The sequence below is a fragment of the Coturnix japonica genome, chromosome 1 (assembly GCF_054131305.1).
Source record: "Coturnix japonica strain WE chromosome 1, WE-NBRP24, whole genome shotgun sequence".
Classification (NCBI taxonomy): domain Eukaryota; kingdom Metazoa; phylum Chordata; class Aves; order Galliformes; family Phasianidae; genus Coturnix; species Coturnix japonica.
Genome location: NC_140663.1, coordinates 30,309,362 through 30,329,702, shown reverse-complemented (window position 1 = coordinate 30,329,702; position 20,341 = coordinate 30,309,362). Strand labels below are relative to the sequence as shown.

Below are 20,341 nucleotides of genomic sequence, written 5' to 3'. Positions count from 1 at the left end.
TATTGCCAACTTCAACTTTAATGATGGAACCATCAATTGCCATTTCATCAATAACTTTTAGGGGAATAAAAACTTCCCTATAAAAATAAAACTAAGCTTGTCAAAATTATAAATAGTTTAATGCTTGTTTGTTTTTAAAGACATATATTTTAATGTTTCCCTGCATTCCCCTCCCCCCCCCCCCCGCCCCCCAATAGTCTGATCATTCCGGTACCATCACATATAGAAATGAAAGCAGTTCTGCAACAGAAGCTTTGACAGTTTAATTTGATGCTAAAATTAAAAAGAGAAAAGGTGGCCAGGGACGACCATGACTTTTCTTTAAATTAAAGCTGTTGTAATTGCCAGTGTGTAAAAAATAATAATAATAACAATAATAATAATTAACCCCACACACGACATCTTACAATAATTAACCATGGACTAAGACAGAGTTAAAATATAGTGAGCCGTTTGGGTTCTTTGCCCCTTTCTCCCCTCAATTCCAAACTCATAGTGCATCCAACACTGATTGAGGTTTTTTTGGCTAAAGTAAATGCAGATGTGCCCACTTAAAAGACCGATAGTTCAAGTAAAAACAAAATTCACATATTTTTATACTCCGCTTTTAGACTCAAACAGTGTTTAAATCTGAGCAACAAATGGTTCAACATCAACAGCGATTATGTAAAGGTTACATCGTTACGGGCAGGCATATAAATAAGTAGATGTTAACAGAATACCCACGGACATGCTGCTGCTTCATAGAAAAAACAAACCATAACAGAACAGAAAAGCATTCCCTGAACCATTATAAAGTGTCTCACTTGAGGATAATGTTACTAACTCGCACATGCACTACAATGTTACATGTGAAATTAAACAAACAAACAAGATATGCCTTATAGATACTTTATAGTTAGTCCTACTTTTAATTTCTCTTAGCGCTTTAAAACATTACGATTGTCAAATTCTTTTCATTTTTAACCAAAAAACACCTGCGAAGGGGTTTTGAAAAAGAAGCTTAAGGAAAGGAAACAAAGGCACAGTCATGTCAAACTGATGACCAGGAGCATGGCGGAGTTTCACACCGTATCCATTAGATGTCGCCAAAGTTCTAACAACTCCTCGGGAGTTCAAAAGGAACATCCTTGGAGCGGAGGAAATAAAAACCCACCCAAATGAAAACGAAATAAAACACTGCACCAGCTGGAGCAGCCCCTCAGCCTACAGCACTTCCCCGCCTCACCTCCATCCTACAGAGCTCTGTTTCCTCTCTGGCGCGGTAATGACTGAAGTATGGGTTACCCGACCTGCCTCACGCCTCTATTGCACTCCCACTTCTTTGGTTTCTTTCCAGCGTGCTTTTTAGATAAATAACTCTAAAGAACCACAATTTTATTTACAATAAAGTAGAATGTTTTCTTGCTACATTTTTCCTACATTTAAATCAAGTAAATCAGCAGTGTAAGGAATTTGGTAATCAGGTTTCAATTAAGGATTTAAAAATGCTTTGAATTCCTACCAGCAAGACTTGCTAAACTCGGTCACCAACACAGCCAATATAACTTAATTTTCTGTTATGCTGGAAACATGAATAAGAAATGGCTTCCTTTGCCTGACCGAGCCCCTTTAACAGATGAGGAAGCAGATGAATCTATTTTTGTCTTTCAGATAACACAAATCAAAACTATCCATCCTAAACATGGATTGCTGAGCCACAGGAAAGATCTGACTTCCAATAAAGAGCAAATGCAACCGTAGTTACAGCTTGGATCCTAAACGCTCACTAGATGGGCACTTCTCACAGAGTTTTATCTTAGATAACATCCACATTCCAGAATTCAAGTAAGCAGCCTCTTGTTTAGCTTTGCTGCACTTTCCAACGACACGTTTACAGAAACAGCTTCTCCAACTGTAACCTCTATGTGCAGCTCCACTTCCGTTCTTATTCAGCTTTTGCCTCTTTTTCCTTCCCAATATTTCAATCATCTTTATTTCTTTTCCAGTGTGGGTTTATACAACTAAAAAGCCCTAAAACTTAAGTCACAATATTACAACATCCTAAAACTTTACTCTTATAGAATTAGTATTTTAACTTTCCTCTGTATAAATACTATTTCTACCTACAACAAGTCCTTCTCCATCGGTTATTACACCTTCCCAGCCTCCAACTCTAACCCTCTCTTCAACTTTCTCCTTACCTTCTCTGGGAAGACCAACTGAAAGCCTTCCACAACTCTCACAGAACAAAACACAAGGTCTCGTTTGCCTTCCATCTATAACAGTTCTCTCACAAATTATACAGTAACTATTCAAAAACAGAAAGGTAGTGCAAATCAATTTCATTTCAAAGATAGTGCTCCGACTGATTATTTTCCAGATAGATTTATTCATTTTATTAAACTAATCAATTTGCACCTCCTTACTTGTAAAGCTACCATTTAAAGCAAAGAAGAAGAAAAAAAATAATCTTATTTCATAGCATCCTAGTAAATCGATTACAGTTTCACAGCTTGCACCAAGATTACTTGGAAAACTCTCTAGGCACACAGAGGGTTGCAAACTGATGTACAAACATGCAGAATCCCTTACGCATGTGGGTGCGAGATGCTAAGTGACCCGGCTTATGGAACTAAGTCTATAGCAAAATTCAGGTACCCCAGCATCACAAAACAGTCTTCTGAATAAAGAAAACTACTCTTTGCTGCTCTTTTGTACTTTGGGTTTGGCATGCTATACTGACGTTTGGTTGTGTGCATTTTTCCTGAGAGTGCTTTGGCCCCCTTTTAACCAGGTTTCCACACCCCACCAAGGGCTTCTTCAAGTTTGTCCCTGTAAGCTGCGTAACGCTTCTTTAGGATTTGCAGTTGCTCGTTTTCCTCTTTGTCCAGTATACGCAAGAAGTTCTGCAGTTCAGGAAGGCTGAAAGCTTCCCACTGTGAGGACAGAGAAAGAAAACAACAGATGAGATAACAGGAAATGCACAAAGCATTTATATATACGCAGCATCAGGAACCCTGCTCGTAAGTCTCACCAATCTGAAAATGCTCAGCTCTTTTATGCTGTCTTCTGTTCTGCAAGTAACAGCAGGCCAGTCTAACCACAGTCTAAACGCTTACAAAAAAACTCAATCAGGAGAAGAAAAAACGAAAGCTTCCCCCCCAAAAAAAACCCAGATCATTACATCAGCACAGATCAAACAGGATCCCTGAAGTTAAAGGACCAAAAAGCTGAGCGTAACATACCATGACCTCTCCAGTCTCGTGCTCACGTAGAACAAAACTGAGCATGTCTGTCCTGGGGCCTGCCACCAAACGCAGGTAGAGGGGATGCTCTCGGTCAGACAGCTTGCATATATAAACTGGAGGAGAAGAAGTGACAGAAATTAACCATCTTTAATTACTATGTTTGACATGTTTTGAATGATCAGTGCCAGCCAACGTTAGAGATTTTAACAGACCTGCACCTGTGGCCACAAATTTACACATTCTCCAGCGTCATTCTGAACTAATAAGCTTCAGGGAAGGGCAGCAGAGCAGAGCTAAACTCAAATATGAATGAAGCAGCTTCTAGTCAGCACAGGATCTGAATATATGCGGGGGCGGGAGGAGGAAATACAACACAGCTCTGTAGCTATAAATAAGTATTTAAAACATCACAGCTGTGCTATCATCATTCTGAGACTTTTTTTTTTCCAGACAGCCAGAAACATCTGAACTCCTGCAACCGCTGTCAATGTCTGCCTACAGAAGAAGGCAGATTCTTAAATGCACTAACACAATGCAGAAGATACCTTCTGCATCTTCTGGTATTTCCAAACACGACATACACCTAACTTTTTCATCCGATGGTGCAGAGAGCATCACGCACACCACGTACCACATGCAAGCAGAATGTGCATACCCACAACGCTCATCAGCTGTCTGTCCAAGCAGGGACTGTGGGCATTGCTGACACAATGGTTTCTCTTTAAAACACTTCAATCTCACAGACCTGTAGTGCTGACGTTTAGGGCCTGACAGACCCCCTGCTCCAGCAGGGGAGATCCATGCAGTTGCTTTAGTGGGTTCTCCTGACTTCTGTGAAATATCCCCATATCACTTACTCTTACTGCACATGCTACTTTTCCACAGAAAAAAGATGAGAGTGACTAAGACTACCAACTCCCCTATCTTTCTTTCTTTCTTCCACCCCGCTTGTTCCAAGTGCTCCTATAACACAGATCCCCACAAATCACTCTGTCACCCAAATGCCCCAACTCTAACCTTGGTCTTCCTTGTGACAGCGTTTGTAAAGTGCAAACTTTGCGGGGTTGTCAGCAACAAGAAACTTCTTGAGCAAGGCCTCAATAACTTCACGGACAGTATTGGTGCTGCTGATGTGAAGTGTATTCACACAGTCGTTCGGCAGGTAAAAAGCAGTTTCGTTATTGCTGTGAGCACACATTCCCTGGCCGGGAGAAGACTGCACAGTGATCGGTCTGCATAGTTCCATCTGAACTTTGATGAAGCCAGTGTAAATCCCATTTGAGTTCTGCAACGGAAAAAAAAAAAGCAAATGCTTAAAATCAGCAGTAAACAATCGTGACATATTAGTGAAGAAGGAAGACTGAAGAGTGAGAGATCTTAAGTGCCATCGTAGTATGTCACATCTCCTAGGACAGATTTCCTGTCAATAATTCATGTTACTCAGCAAAAATACCAGCAGGAATAAAGTCAATACCTGCCTTCACAGTAACAGCTCTACATCTATTAGATCTTGACTACAAAGTGTAGAAGTCTGTTAGCATGTATTTCTAACTATATATTTGAGGAACAAATAAAGAAATCAACTCCCCACTTTCCAGCTGCACTTCACTTGTCAAATTATTTTATGGCATTTAAATGCTCAAATCTTGTTGTGATTCAAAAACAAACAGAATAAATGTTAATCTAATGAGCATTTCCTATTATTTTTTCTGATTGCTTCTGAAGGAAAACAGCTAAATTGTTCACATTTTACTAAGTTAGAGAACTTGTGAATGTTGTTGTTATGGTCTGGAGAAGGTCAGACTGAGCCTTAGACCTGGTTTAATTGTCCCCATTATGTGCATGGAGAGGGCAGCAATAAGAAGTCTCCTCATGCTAAAACCTATAGGACTGCTCTGAGCATTAAGTCCCCTATTAGAAATATTGCACATTTTCACTTCTCTCAGTTGTTCATGCGTCTGTTAAAGAGATGCCTGAAAAACATTTATAAACCCAAACAGAATGAATATGTTCATGTTTACCAGCTGAAGGGTTTTCATGTGACAAACCGACATCCTTGTGTTAAAGAAGAATTTACCTTAAATGCATTTCAAATGACACTCAAATTTGTTTCTTATACAGTTTGCTTCCATCCACATAAAAAAGCAACACAGATAAAAACACTCCAGATGTAAGATTTATTTCCAGATCTAAGAAAAAGCCTACTGTAAGGACATGAAACCAGAGATGGTTTTGCATGTAAGATGCTAAGGATAAAATGATTCGTTATTCTCTACAAAGCTACCATGCAATTGCTCCTACTGTAAGTTACAGAAACCCTTTACAAAACTTACCAAGGTCATCTTCAATTTATCAGTGACAGATGAGTTATAGCTTTGTATCTTCTCTTTAACTTCTTCTTTACTGAGATAAACATGAGGTTCGGTCTCCTTCTGAACATCCTTCAACAAGAACAGCAGAGAGAGAGGTGTTAGAAAACAAAATAAAGAACACTTCTCTTACAAGGTGGGATCTGAGCCTTCCCAGTCTGGGTGACAATTACTCCACAGGGCTCAATGCACATTAACCATCTGTATGGCAAAAGAAAGGCTGAGCAAGCTAGATGAGTCAAGTGGAACACTTGAACTGAACGGAGATGGTTAAACCAACACACCCAGAGACACTTGTGTCATTCTTTTGCCAATTGTTTTCACTCAAATATTTATTGGGGTATGTAAAACAGCTCGATTTGCTCATGTCGGTGCTATGCAATTCCATTAAGAATACAGCTGGATTTTTTGACACATTACTTAGGGCACATATGGGTATTTCTAAGCAAACAAAGAACGCAAACAAAAGCAGTAGCGCATACTAATAAGTAAGACCAGCAGTCCCAACCTGTGCCACAAAGGCGGGAGCATCCCCATGTTCCAGTCTTGATACACCCTGGGGCTCTGACTGCTATGTGAGCCATCACGAGTCACACCAGCTCCATAACGTCACACCACAGCCATGGCTTTTCCATGGGGAAGGCCCTATTAGCTTTTTCAACTGCTGCTTTTACGAGCTTGCTACGGATTTTACGCTCAGCAGTAAAACCAATCCCTGGAGTTGGATTTTATCCAAGCAAACATTTGTTCCCAATCCACACATCACTGCAGCAAACAGCGTTATAAATACACTCTACCATGAGCACCAACGCCATATATAGTCTGAAAGAGTTGCAGTGCTCAGCTTTAACGATGTAAGACATCGCTTAGAAATGGGAAGCGGAGGTCTGAAGCTTTTGGGGTCCATCTGAACACACACACAGGTGGGGGCCATACAGAGGAGAGGAGCTCCCCGCACACACGCGGCCCTTGGGACAACGTGCTGCACACACCCAGACAGCACTTTGGTTCTCCAGGATGGCCGTAGCCGGTGCGGAACTGAAAGCTGACATTTCCCAGAAAGAATGTGCAAAGCATTTTTCTGTCTTCTAATTTAAAACCGGCCGCTTTTAGCTCTTTGGGGCTTAGCGTTGCTTTTCCTATACGGTGTTTTACTAAATGACATGCTGGAGCTGACTTTTCTCCCATAACTATAAAAAGAAAGGTGTGGACTGAACGCAATGGGAGCCTGAAACCTTGGGCTCCGATCTGGACTCCAACGCTGCTTTCCTGCATAACACGGGGAACACACCTTTTCTTCACTGATGAGGAAACTGAGGCAAAATGAACACCGGCCAAACAACTCTCCCAACAGCTCCTTAGCATAACTCTTACTAAGCACGCAGAGCAACCGACACAGCTGCCAAACCCCACCTCACTATTACAAAACACCACATTACTGAACGTCTTCAGAATCCAAGCCTGCAGTCCCACTACAGACATGAATCTTTCTTACTCCTCTATTTGTCATCTTCCCCCAAACTGCCATCGGAGTTACAAATACAATCTCATCTAAACCTCTCGCTTCATCTCCTCAGAGGCCATTGCAGCATTCACTTTGAGAGCAAATGAATAGATGAAAACAAAATGGTATTTTCCTTTCTTTTGCCTAAGTGCAGGGTTGCTTTTTTTTCCCTCTGAAATCAAAATAAGTTTTGCTGCTTTAGTGCTCAAAATAAGCAGTAAAAGCAATGACACAGAGCAAACCTGGAACTATGGGCATTATGAATGCTAGCTTCAAACCATGTGAGAACAGGCCAATGTTCTGGCCACACAAACTGGAGAGAACCAGGAGTGGAGGCAGTACAAAGCTGAAGTAAGAAGGTTCCCACATCTGTGGCTACAGACAAGCTCCTTAGCACAGATACCAGCCCAGACCCATCTTTCTGACAGATGAGTTGTGGGAGTTCACGCTTCTCCAATTTACTTGCTCTTTTGATAGTGAATTTCTAGTAGTGGACACCTCAGCTTTAATGTTTGCCATTATCTCATGGACAACAGATGAAGCAGGTTCCTCTCCTCTACTTTGCTGGAGCTGACTGTCACTGTTAAGTGGTGCAGCTGACATCTGCTATCCAGATGGACCTGGACAGGCTCGAGAGGTAGGCCCATGCCAACCTCGTGGAGTTCAGCAAGGTCAAGTGCAAGGTCCTGCATCTGGGCTGGGGCAATCCAAAGTAGAAATATAGGCTGGGCAAAAAATGGCTTGAGAGCAGCCCTGAAAAGAAACCGGGGGTGTCAGTTGATGAAAGACTCAACATGAGCCAGCAATGTGCTATAACAGCCCAGAAGGCCGTAAACCTGGGCTGCATCAAGAGCAGTGATCAGCAAGTCAAGGGAGGTGATTCAGCCCTTCTGCTCTGCTCTTGTGAGACCCCACCTGGAATACTGTGTCAAGTTCTGGGGCCACCAACACAAAAAGGACATGGAGTTGTTAAAGCAGGTCTATGGGAGGGCCACAAAGGTGATCAGAGAGCTGAAGCACTTCTCCTATGAGGACAGGCTGAGAGAGCTGGGGCTCTGGGGCTCTTAAGTCAGGAGAAGAGAAGGCTCTGTGGGGAGGGACCTTACAGCAGCCTTCAGTACCTGAAGGGGGCTTACAGGACAAAGGGAAATGGCTTTAAACTGGAATAGGGCAGATTTAGACCACATACTAGGAAGAAATTCTTTACTGTGAGGGTGGTGAGACACTGAACAGGCTGTCCAGAGGCTGTGGATGCCCCCTCATTGGAAGTATTCAAGGCCAGGCTGGATGGAGCTTTAAGCAACCTGGTCTAGAGGGAGGTGTCCCTTCTTATAGCATGGGTTTGGAACTGGATGGTCTTAAAGTCCCTTCCAATCCAAACCATTCTATGGCTCTATGTAATCACACAAATCATCCACATCATCATCATCAAGAGAAAACACTAATCAGAAGAGACCACTTCCTAGTCTGACCTATTCTTATACCTTGACCTTTCTTTCAATAACATCACACTGACTCCTGTGCACTTCAAGAGGTTTAATCTGGCAGAAAGGACTTTCAATAACTGGAGATAACAACAAGAAAGTATTGTCACTAATGGTGTAGGGCAAATTCACATGGCTCACGGTAAGTAAACAACCTGTCTACATTATTAAGAGTGTCGAACACCCACTGAGCCCTCCAGGGACACAAAGCCTTGGCCAACTGGGTCAGCTGTGCTCAGTGACTAACATCAGATTTGAGACACCTGTATCTTTCATTTTCCCTAATTACACATAACCAATATGCAAGAATAGCTTCTTGACAAGGCAGTACAGAGTTTTCCCCAAAGCTGAACTGCTCTCAGTATGGTTTAACATTTGGCTTTTGCCATACAGCCTTGTCTAGCTATGTCTTCAGGCACACAAATCTCTGATCAACATGCCTCAGCAGCTGGGGGAGGGCTTGGCAAACTATGACTTATTTCCTCCCATATTTGTCACTTGGTAACAGGACTCACCCAAGGAAAATCCCTCTGATATCTCTGCTTAGGTCCAGTAGATCAAATTCCACTGTGCTATCTCACAGATACCATCTGTAAAAGATCTTGAGTGACCCACCAGCAGCAGAGTAACAGCAGTAATAAACACATCTCTATTAGGCCTTGCAAAATGCCTTTATTGCACTGTTGAGGAAGGTTCACTGAGCAGCTTAAGTCACACTTGCACAGAGTGAGACTGCTAGGAGAGCAGTTACTCCAACCTCACCAAGGCTAAATGGAGCTGAAGGGAGGGAAGGCATTCAGAGGTAAGATTTGGATGCCACAGCTCACTATGCATGACCTGTCCTTGTGACATTTCCATCTGTCCTGGTGAGAGGAGAATCACAGAATCACAGAATCACAGAATTGTAAGGGTTGGAAGGGACCTCTAGAGATCATCGAGTCCAACCCCCCTGCCAAAGCAGGCTCCCTACACCACGTCACACAGGTCGGTGTCCAGGCGGGTCTTAAATATCTCCAGAGAAGGCGACTCCACCATCTCCCTGGGCAGCCTGTTCCAGTGCTCCGTCACCCTCACTGTAAAGAAGTTCTTGCACACATTCATGCAGAACTTCCTATGCTGTACTTTCATCCCATTACCCCTAGTCCTGTCCCCACACACTACTGAAAAGAGACCAGACTCACCACTATGGCTCCCACACCTCAGGTATTTATAAACCTGGATCAAGTCCCCTCTCAGCCTTCTTTTTTCAAGGCTAAACAGACCCAGTTCCCTAAGTCTCTCCTCATAGGGGAGATGCTCCAGGCCCTTCACCATCTTAGTGGCCCTCCGCTGGACTCTTTCCAAGAGATCCCTGTCTTTTTTGTACTGGGGAGCCCAGAACTGGACACAATATTCCAGATGAGGCCTCACCAGGGCAGAGTAGAGGGGGAGGATCACCTCCTTCGACCTGCTGGACACGCTCTTTTTAATACACCCCAGTATGCCATTGGCTTTTTTGGCTACAAGGGCACACTGCTGCTCATGGTTAATCTGTCGTCCACCAGGACGCCCAGGTCCCTCTCTGCAGAGCTCCTCTCCAGCAGGTCTACCCCCAGCCTGTACCGGTGCATGCAATTATTTCTACCCAGGTGCAAGACTCTACACTTGCTTTTGTTAAACCTCATCCGGTTTCTTACTGCCCAGCTCTCCAGGTCTCTCTGAATGACATCTGTGCCAGCTGGTGGCTCACCCAGCCCAGGACAGAAGCCACTTTTCTGGTTGTGGCCCTCAGAACCCAGAGGCATACACTGCAAGCCCAGACACAGCTCCCCAGAGCAGCACTAGGGGTGGCATGCTGCAGCCCAACGAATCATCCCTGTACCTAATTGGATGCTGCTGATTCATCTCCAGCTCCTGGTGAGACACCCAGCATGCATGACCAACACAGTCTGCATGGTGGGAATTGTGAAACCACCCCTCTTCCAAAGACAGGCCTGGTGACACTTTTCCTAACCAAAGTTCTTGCATGAGTCACTGCAAAAGCACAGCCAGCACAACAGTTCATACCGTGCCTTCTGTCAGCTTAGGTGCTGCGGGGCCTACCAAGACACTTCTAGGTGCTACTGTTCCAAAAAACAACAAAAAAGAACAATAGACTTATAGTGAGTTATTTTGGTAAAACACAAAAACCTGCGTGAGGTGTCTCTACATCACCATCCAGATGATGATCTCAGCAATGGCAGCCATGTCACCGCTCCTTCCTCCTCCCAACCCAACTAAGTGTGTTTTCCTCATCAGAGCACTGTGTCTCCTTCCGTTCCCTGCTTCTCAGCCCAGCACAGATGGGAAGGATAAAAACTGATGTCAAGATAGCTGAACTCACCAGAATGTGTATGGAGGATTTCTTGGGGTCTAAACAGTTTCTTTAAGTTCAACCTATTAACTTCCTGTGAAAATCATGCTGCACTTTCCAACACTAACAGCACACACCACCGACGGCCATTCATATTAAAACCATTCCTCAGGTCAACTAAAGCAGTTCGTTCTCGAATGAAATTCCTAAGGAACAGCTGCCAGTGAGAAGGAAATGAGGCAAGTGCTTTTGTTTCCCCATGGGGAATAGTTGGTCTTTCATTCAAACTCATGAGGCAATGTCTCTTAACAGTTGAGAAAGGAACTGAAGGCAGAATTTTTCCTTTATCCCCTCCATACCCCCGAGTACATCCCATTTATTGTATGGCGGATGTTAAGAGAAGAATCCCTGTCTTTCTAACACGCATACCCAGTACTACAAGGGCCCCCAGAGGGTAGTTCTGCGTGAATCTTCAAGGAACATGACAAAAAGTGCATAGATCACAATTAAAATGAACTGTAAATCAAGTCACAATCCCCAAAAAAGAAGAATCACATCACATCTGGGACTTCCATAAAGTTCAAGTCCCACGGTTACTGCCAAAGCCTAGTCCTGCTTGCAGTAAGAAAGCACTAACCTCAACAGCGAGCAAGCTGCTATGGAATTAGGCTAGGAAAAAGCCAAAGACCCTGATGCCTTTTTTTCTGAGGATCCAGGTCTCGAAATGGATGCTCAGCTTCCCCAACCTGTTTTTAATTTACAAGGGAACACAACAAGCTGCCTCTCCTCTAACCCCCCCATTCTCAATAAATTTCTAGGAACTTGGCACCTTTAAGGAATGGGCAATGAAGCTCCTCTTAACCTTCTGGCTTGATAGACAAGAGAAAACACGATGGGCAAAATATAAACCTGTCCCAGGAATACTGTAATATTGTTCTAAGAAGACTAAACAGAAGGCCTGTGAGATCTCAAGCCAACTTTTAAGCAATGGCAGTGCCTACCTCCTTCCCTCATACACCATATTAATCCCACACAGAGTGGATCCTGATACAGCCAGAAGAGTGGAGATGCACTGATCTGGCTGTGAATTATGACCAGGAGTTATTTTTGAGTTAAAATACTGAGGCTTTGACAAATGACAAATGCAATCTATAATAGATGGGGAAAGAAGTATGTAAGTATTGCTTAGTTAATAAAAAATGAAACTAATGCAACTTATTTAGTCTATGTTTGCATTAAAGAAAGGACTAACAGTGGTAACATACAACAAATAGAGAGAAAACACAGACAGGGACTTCTTATCTCAGTGCAGTTTTGTTACTTTCACCAGAAATAACTCTACATTTCCTACAACCCTCCAGCACTCCCACAGGAAAGAAAGAAACTGAAGCCCTGCAAACAAACATCTTGCTTTTCCTTTATCTTAGCTCTCCCGAGATCAAAGCAACGCTGTCAGCAAGAGCAACTGCTTCCGTCCGAGCGCAAGTCTGTGCTCAGAAGATGCACTCTTCTTTCCACAGAAAGTCTGAGAACCAGAGTGGAGATTCAGGTTGTGTCCACCCACAAAGAGTAAGACACCAGCAGCCAGAAAAGTACAGAGAAGACGGACGACAACAACAACAACCAACTAAACAAAAACCCAACCAAATCTGGAAACCCTAAAAAGCAAATAAACAAAAAAAACACAGTTCCGAGCTTGGCACCTTCTCATGTAGCTACACCTCAAAATGTCTGTGTCCTCTTAAAAAGGCACACACTGTTCCCTGGGTAAGGGAATGCCATTTTCTGATGGGACAGATGATGTGGGCACAGCAACCTCTGTATCCTGTTCAGTGCCTCTTTCTTTCTGAGCTCAGTGTGACCCAGTTCCCACTCCCAAGTCAGTGGCACACGGGGCAGGAAGCAGGCCAAAACACTCTGTATTTCTGAGGAGGCTTGGCTCATCCAAGTCTTAATTATCCTAATGGAGCATGAAAGAACAACCTGCACCTGACTAAGAACAACCCGCATTCTCAAAGCAGCAACAGCAGAAGTGCCCGTCTGGGCCAGGTGTACAGTCCATTCAGCCTGGTATTCTGCCTGCAACAGCAGCAGCAAAGAAGGCTATTTCGAGAGAGCACGTGAGACTTTTCTGCAGCCTCTCCACTGGCATCCACAACTGTTTGTGCAGGAATGCAGAGGGTAGCTCCCTTCTGAGTGCTTTTAGTCTCCATTTATGGCCCTGCTGTCAAGGCATGCATGCAAGGCCTCTTGGAACCTGCAGATACTCCCTGTGTCTGCACCTCATGCAGAAGTGAGTTGTGGAAATCCACAAATGCAGTGTGAAGGACTGTCATCTGCCTTCAAGTGACCTACTGCTGAGACAAAAGGAAACATCCATTAGGCATAACGCTTGCCCCCTTAATCCTAATACTGCAAGACCTTGTGAACTTGAATTAGTCGTCTGCTTACCCATCACCCTCATGGTTTTTACAACATAATCACATGCCTCTACTAAATGAGGCGCCCTGGACTCTTCAGCCTTTCCTCCTAACTCAGCTGCCCCACCCTCTCCATCATTTTAGAGAAGAATAAGCAGCTCCACTCCGCCCTGAGATGTGTTGAGCTGGGATGCACGCAGAACACACAACAGGTGCACCAAAATGCAGTGATTGTTAATAACTTCAACACTACAGAGCTGTGAAAAATCCTTAAGAAAGTTATAGCCTGGCTTCTCTCCCAGGGTTCTTTCACTGTGGTCAAAGAAAACCCCAGTTTATCATTCTAGTGTGATTTTACAAGGTATGGGCATTCCAGCCAATAGGTGCTTTTTAGTTGCAGACCATTTTCAGTTTTTCCCATAGTAGCAGCACACAATGGTGGCTGGCATGCTAATGAAAGGGTACCAGAAAGCATTATCTTTCTTGCCCAACTTCTCTGATGTAAACACTCTGTGTTTATATGGTGAATACTTTTAAGCAGCGGAGAAGGAAAACACAGGCTTTAACTAACTTCCCTTTATTCATTCTAACAAATTATTTTCCTTTAAACAGGGGCAATATAAAAGCAGTTCACGTTCAGGCATTGTGAAAGGGAGGTTAGAAAAATAAATCTATTTGTTGGTAACATTAACATTGCTGAAGTTTCAGTTAAGTTCACCATGACTTCACCTCCGAAAACCCCTAGTAACAAAGCTTGTCATACCCTATAAGGCTGTACTTTAACTACTGGCACACAACCCAGTTTTTAAAAGGCAATCATTTGCGTAGAGTGAAAACCAACCATATGAAGAATAGCCTCTAAGGCCTGACATTAGCCTGTCCACCACAATACAGCAGATCTAATGCAGATTTCTACTCTTTTTTTTCTTCATATTATGACACATTTTAAAAGCAATACATTACATGAGTTAAGCAACATTTCACAGCTGTGTCAATTTGCTCATTACAGCTAGTAAGATAAGATGCAAGAAACAGCAATAAATAACTTCTCTCCTTCAGGTCTCCTCTATAGAAAGATAAGGGGTTTAATGAAGTACAGAGGGACAGTCAGCCTCTTTGAGACCTACACAACAGAATCTAGCTTCCAACAGACATCTGCAAACAAGCTTATAGAAGGAAGATACAGTACAGAAATCTAATTATTATATCTTGAAAAGAAGGTAAAGCATTCTCTGAAAGCTGAGGTATTCATCCAGCTACCAAATCAGACGATTAAGTAACATCAAGACCTGGGGTCATTATACCACAGTATTTGCACGCAAGCCTGAATTGCAAGAATCCAGCAGCTTCCATCTACCAGGATGCAGGAAGAGGCTGCCTGCAATGACAACCCCATGGTTTTCAAATGCAACTATCTACACCATACATCAGAACTGGCACTGGAAACCAACCTGGGGAAGCTCTGTGGAGGAAGTCCCAGCCACGTGCCTGGCAGTCAAGCTGCTTTTGCCCCCTGGCTATTGTCAGGCCTCTCATACTGAGGCAGGTTCAGTTGAAGGCCTTGTGTGAGGCTGGGCGCCAGGCTGGGCTTCTGCACCATTTTATCTTCAGAGCAGTGTTCCCCTCCCAGGTCTGGCTGGGTAGTTCACAGTCTGGCTCATCAAACCCTTTTTTAAGCCATCTGATGAAACTTGTCTGCATCAGGCAGGCAACAGCTTCCTACCTAGGCCCAGCTTCAGCAGTTTCTCAAGCCAGCACTGCCCATGGGGGTAAGTTCCTTGTTGAGGAGCACACCATTCCCTCCATAGAGGAAGTACTGGATCTCTCTCAGTTCATCTGGCACTGACCTCATATCTGAAACTCTTCTGAAGGGAAGTCCTCCCCTACCACGAGAGCTTCTCAGGAAACTGAGGAAGCACAACTCTCTATTTCTCAAATCAAATCTGCATTCTGAAGGCCTCGAAGTCCCACCGTAATTTGGAGAAAAAACTGTAAGTAATCACTGGTATCTTTATAAATGTATACATTCTCTAAGCCACCAGAGAACTGAAGTACCTCCTTCGTATGTTGAATGACAAGGCCTTCATACGTATTTACTGCCAACTTATATAACTGCTGCTTTATACACACACATCAGATGGTAAGAGATAAACCTAACCCCATATACAATAAAGTTTTCAGTGACAGCCCTTTTTCAGCAGAAAATGAAACAGAACATGGGAAATACTTTTACACCAGCACTATCTCTCACTGCGCCTTGTATGAGTAACTCCACACAACTTGCACTGAAGTGCTCGGGAGTCACCTTCAAAGAAGCTCCCAGTCTCTTCAAAGAGGCATCCAAACCCTGTATTTCACAAAAGCAAACAAAAGGAGACGCCCCGGCAGACTAACCTGCATGAAGGCTTTTTCTCCTTTTACACTCCAGAAAATGTAGATCATCTGGCACACTTCATTAACAGCTAATAGCCTGAACACTCCTGCATAACCTCAATATTAGCATGCTTTATTAAGAACAGGGTAGTAGCCAAAAGACATATCCCAGCACAATCATCAGCACAGCTGACAAGAAGGTAAAGGCAGGAAGAGAGGGTCTCTTGACCCCTGCATTCAGCCCCTCACCACACCGACACATCCCAGTGAGCTCACACTCACTTAGGTAAGGTGTACTGGATCCTCAGATCACTCTACTGTAAGGAAACAGAGCAATCTATGCATGTTTATGCCTTGAATAAACTCATCAATATGGTAATGATAAACTGCTTTCTGAGGGTTTTTAATCCCTTGTTTTTCTACCCTCTGTTTAACAAACCGTTTCCTCAGTTTTGTGGGGTTTCTTGAGGAGCGTGTGGTAGGGAAGGGCTTCTTCCATTCAGAAAAGATGAACCAAGAGAGATCCTTCACCGTAAGGAAGAGTCATAAACTCAGCTGCACACTTAAACAGGCTCCCAGTACCTCAGTTTTGAGCAGAGGAGGACTGACAAAAGGACAAGTTTCTTCACAGCTCTTCCATTCTCTAAAGAGAAAGACAATAATCGCTACTGCCATTACAAAGAAAAGGAAAACTACCACAACCTCATCTGACTCAAGCTCAAGCCAACTGGTTGCCTCAAGTTTTAGCACATCCTATTGCAACAAACACTCCTGCACACGTTCCCAGCTGACCCATCACCACACTACACTAATGCTAAGTACCACAGCTCACATTGCTTCCTGGTCTGCCATGAGCACGCTGCTCCCCTCCTTGGTAGCTCACAAGTCATATCTCTGGCAGACAAGGCTGGAGTAGTGAGTCATTGCAGAGTAAGAGGGCAATTGCCACCATTTTATTTTTAATGCCATCAATAAAAGAGTGGGGCAACAGCAATGCCCTTTAGAACAACGCAGGTAGGACATCATGGAGGAGAACAGAGGAGGTCACAGTGGATAGACTTCCATGGGCAATGTGAACTGAACAGAAGCCTTTAAAATGTGCTTACAGAGAATCCCCAATAGAAGAGCTGGATAAACACAGCCCTTCTTCTGAAGAGTCAGGAGAGCAGTGCCATAAGACTGCACTGGAGATAAGGGCTTGCTTGGCTCACAACCTGATTGTATGGCCCATCTCCAAACACAAGCTATTTTACCATGCTGGAGAATGGCCACCAGGAAACCTGTGAAGGGGAAAAAACTTACAGGCTTTGTTCTTAAGCAGCAAATGGGAGAACGTGTTGATTCTACCACAAAGTTCAGAAGTTGTTCTTTTTTTCCTTCCAAACAGCTATTTCCCTGCTTTTATGGGCAGGATGTTACAGGCACAAGGAAATGCTGCCGTTACTCCACCTTTCCTCAGCCCCTACTTCTGCTTCAGGAAATGTATCACGAAGCTCATGAAGACATGGGATCTGTTAGAGCTGATACACACTTCAGGGGGAGGGAGGAGAGAGTCTTATGCATTTGTTTTGCCCCCCACAGAAAACTCACATGTGCTAACATTAAAGAGAAGGGGGAGAATAAGGACCCACCACACCCTCCAACAAACACCCCCATAAGCCAGCACACATGGAAAAGTGTGGGTCACTTCACAGACAGGCACAGGATAAGCTGAGTGCAACCGAATCAAAGCTCTTTTAAATAAGCAACAAATCCCACAAGGCAAAACCGTAACAGAATTACTTTTAATAAGACTTTGAAATACCGTTTTTAATATTTCCTGTACTTTAACAGAAGAATATTGTCCTAGCCTAAGAATCTTGATGCTTGTGTTTTTAGGGGGCAAAATAAAGCAAGTAAACCGACAGAAGCTCGATGTTGTCAGTGGAGCAAAATTTAAGTATCATAACAAAAAATGACCTGATCATAAAGAAACACAGCACTTACCTATCAGCTTGTTATGTTACTAAATACACAAAGCAACCTCAGAATTGTATCAATCTCACAACTGTATCAGTCACTCACACAAGGCTCTGTAAATATACCAAGGTGACACACAGAGAAGCACATGTGCACACAGTGTTGGAGCATGTGTTGGGATTTTGTTGTTGTTGTTTCTTTTTTTTTAATAAAAATATAACACGGCAACATCAAAGTATGGAAACGCAGGGACTTAAAGGGAGTTTACTGCATGCTTTTAATCAACTGTTTCTTATGATGCAAAGTGGGAAGAAGCCAGATGCAGCTGGCTACAATATTATAAAATCAGCATTTCAGAAAAAGAGCAGGGGTAATATAAACAAGCAAACTACAAAGCATGCAAGTGATGCTAAGAAAAGATAATGTTGTGGGGAGTATAACTTGCAACGCCACCACACCTCCTAGTTTTGCTTCAGCAAGCCCCATTTTTGTATGCAATTTCTCAACCCCGTTCTTCCTACTAATGTACATGACTGGAAAATTAACAAGAGCCCCAGACATATTACAGGCTTCACCAGACTAGGAAATACCATGTTTCTGGTAAGCCAGAAGAAGCTTTCTCTTAAGCTAAGGAAAGAGGCAGATCAAAACCAACACTATCCTGATGGAGACGGTGATATGACTTATAGTCCCAAGCATGGCCACAGAATCTTACTAGAAATGAAGCATGCCTGCTCGCAGCCACCCTCCCACAGACTCACAGTGTCACAGGTGGCAGTGATGGCACCCAGCAGAGCCCAGCAGCCTCTCAAAGCACACTCTGCACCCAGAGCCATGCAGGATGAGTCTGGGCAGATGTTCACTTTCACCAACAGGATCAACCCTGCTAAGTGCCAGCCATGGGGCTGCACTCCTCTTCTACTCAGAATATCTTGGGCACCCAGCAAGGTCTCTTTGCCCTCCTGCTAATGCAGGATGCCCAAATTCCATCTGATTTAAAACACTGAGAGGAACTGGTGATGTGCCCTGAAGCTGCTGCTGATCCCTGCCAGAGCACCAGCCCCCTGCAGTACCTTGGTCAGGACCCACTGTCACCAAAAGCGTTCCTGTGTACCAGCATTCCCCACAACCTTCTCTCCAATCCCTCTGCAAACTCCATGCAAAATACTGCCTGTTAAGAGAAGAATTTGTCAGCACAGCTGGAGATTCCTGGGAACATCAGCTGTAAACTGAAGGCTTAACAGGCTCTTTCTGAAGCATTACACATGACAGAGAAGCACTCTATCTGCACCCATAATCTCAGCATTCTTGTGTTTCAGTTTACAGTAAGAGCCATATATCTGCTAAAAGGATGCTTAAAAATACCAAACAAATAGCAATGCTGGCAGTAGGCACTAGACCTTCACATCAGCTTTTCTAACAACATCATATCTTCCAGATCTGACCGCTTTGGTTCAGAAAAAGTCCTCCTTCAGGAAGAGCTACTGCTGCCTTCCACCACAACAGCTGTCTGCAAAATGCGTTGTCTGACCACGTCTAATGCCTCACTGCTATCTGTGTCCTGATCCAAGCAGTTTAAATCACCATGTGCTCCCTGTAGCCCAGCAGCACAAAAATCACTGAACAAATCCACTGTAGGATGATTAAGAACATAAGAAAGAGGAGCTGAGAGAGCACAACCACCCTCATTTAGGTTTAAAAGCAGCAGAACACAGCTCTCCCCCACACCCATACAGACTTAGAAACTCCAGTGTGCTTATTAGAAATAGGAGCCATCAAAACACTGCCAAGGGACACCTGGCCCCTCCAGAGGCCTCTAATTTGCTTTCTCTGCAGCTGGATAATGGGGAAAGTCTGTTTTTCACTCCTGTACACTAATCAGGAATGAAAAGCATTACAAATTTCACCATGAACATGCATGTAGTTTTAAGGAGAAACATTTAATCCAGCAGCCTTTAATTACATGCTTGGGAGAGCGAAGCACTAGGTAGGCTATCAGCTTCAGCACAGATTTGAACAAGACCACTCAGAGATGGGTTTAAGTGCTTTTCATTATCAATAATTGTGTGTGTATATATACATATATATATATGTATATATATGTGTATGTATATATATATATATATATATAGGGCAATGGAAAACTATCAACAGCGGTTTCAGCTCACACCCATGTGTCAAGTTTGCAACAATGATTTGAAAACATCATGTATAAAACACAAACCACTGTTTGTATGAATGAAGCTGGGTGCACAAATACGCATCAACTGAAACTGCAGCAGCCATTTTTTAGTAGATTTTAACTTCGATTGATGTCGAGCACCTGAGCCTGGGTACACAGGACTACATAGTATGAAGATACTTTCTCAATATGCAGCCATGACTGCACTGGAGGGAGACTGTGCAGAAAAAGGCTATTTTGTCCACAGCAGAAATTTGGTTGGGTGTCTCTAGAGCAGCTGAGCAGCTACAGCATCTGTCTGGAAGGACAACAGGGAATCAGAAGGGAAAAGCAGTGCAGGCCAGGGAATTTGGGGCTATATGCTGAAGATCATACAGTAACGTTTCATAAAGGAGGCTTAATTCAAGGACGATCTTTAAATTAGTTTAAATAAGTAAATGCACAGATTTTACAGTTATAGTTGTCTTCTTTGACAGTCTAACAGAGGC

The 20,341-nt window shown here is 43.5% G+C and overlaps 1 protein-coding gene across 2 annotated transcripts in view; it reads right to left on the bottom strand.

Moving 5' to 3' along the window:
• Window positions 1-20,341, bottom strand: part of RASSF3 (Ras association domain family member 3) — an 80,266-nt gene continuing 59,925 nt past the window's right edge. For both annotated transcript variants that reach the window (XM_085514369.1, XM_015855534.3), the window contains 4 exons: window positions 5,564-5,671; window positions 4,248-4,515; window positions 3,228-3,343; window positions 1-2,918 (listed from right to left, as the gene is read on the bottom strand). In XM_085514369.1, coding sequence (XP_085370495.1) covers window positions 2,769-2,918; window positions 3,228-3,343; window positions 4,248-4,515; window positions 5,564-5,671 — 642 coding nt within the window. In that variant the 3' untranslated portion in view covers window positions 1-2,768. The remainder of the gene's footprint in view (window positions 2,919-3,227; window positions 3,344-4,247; window positions 4,516-5,563; window positions 5,672-20,341) is intronic.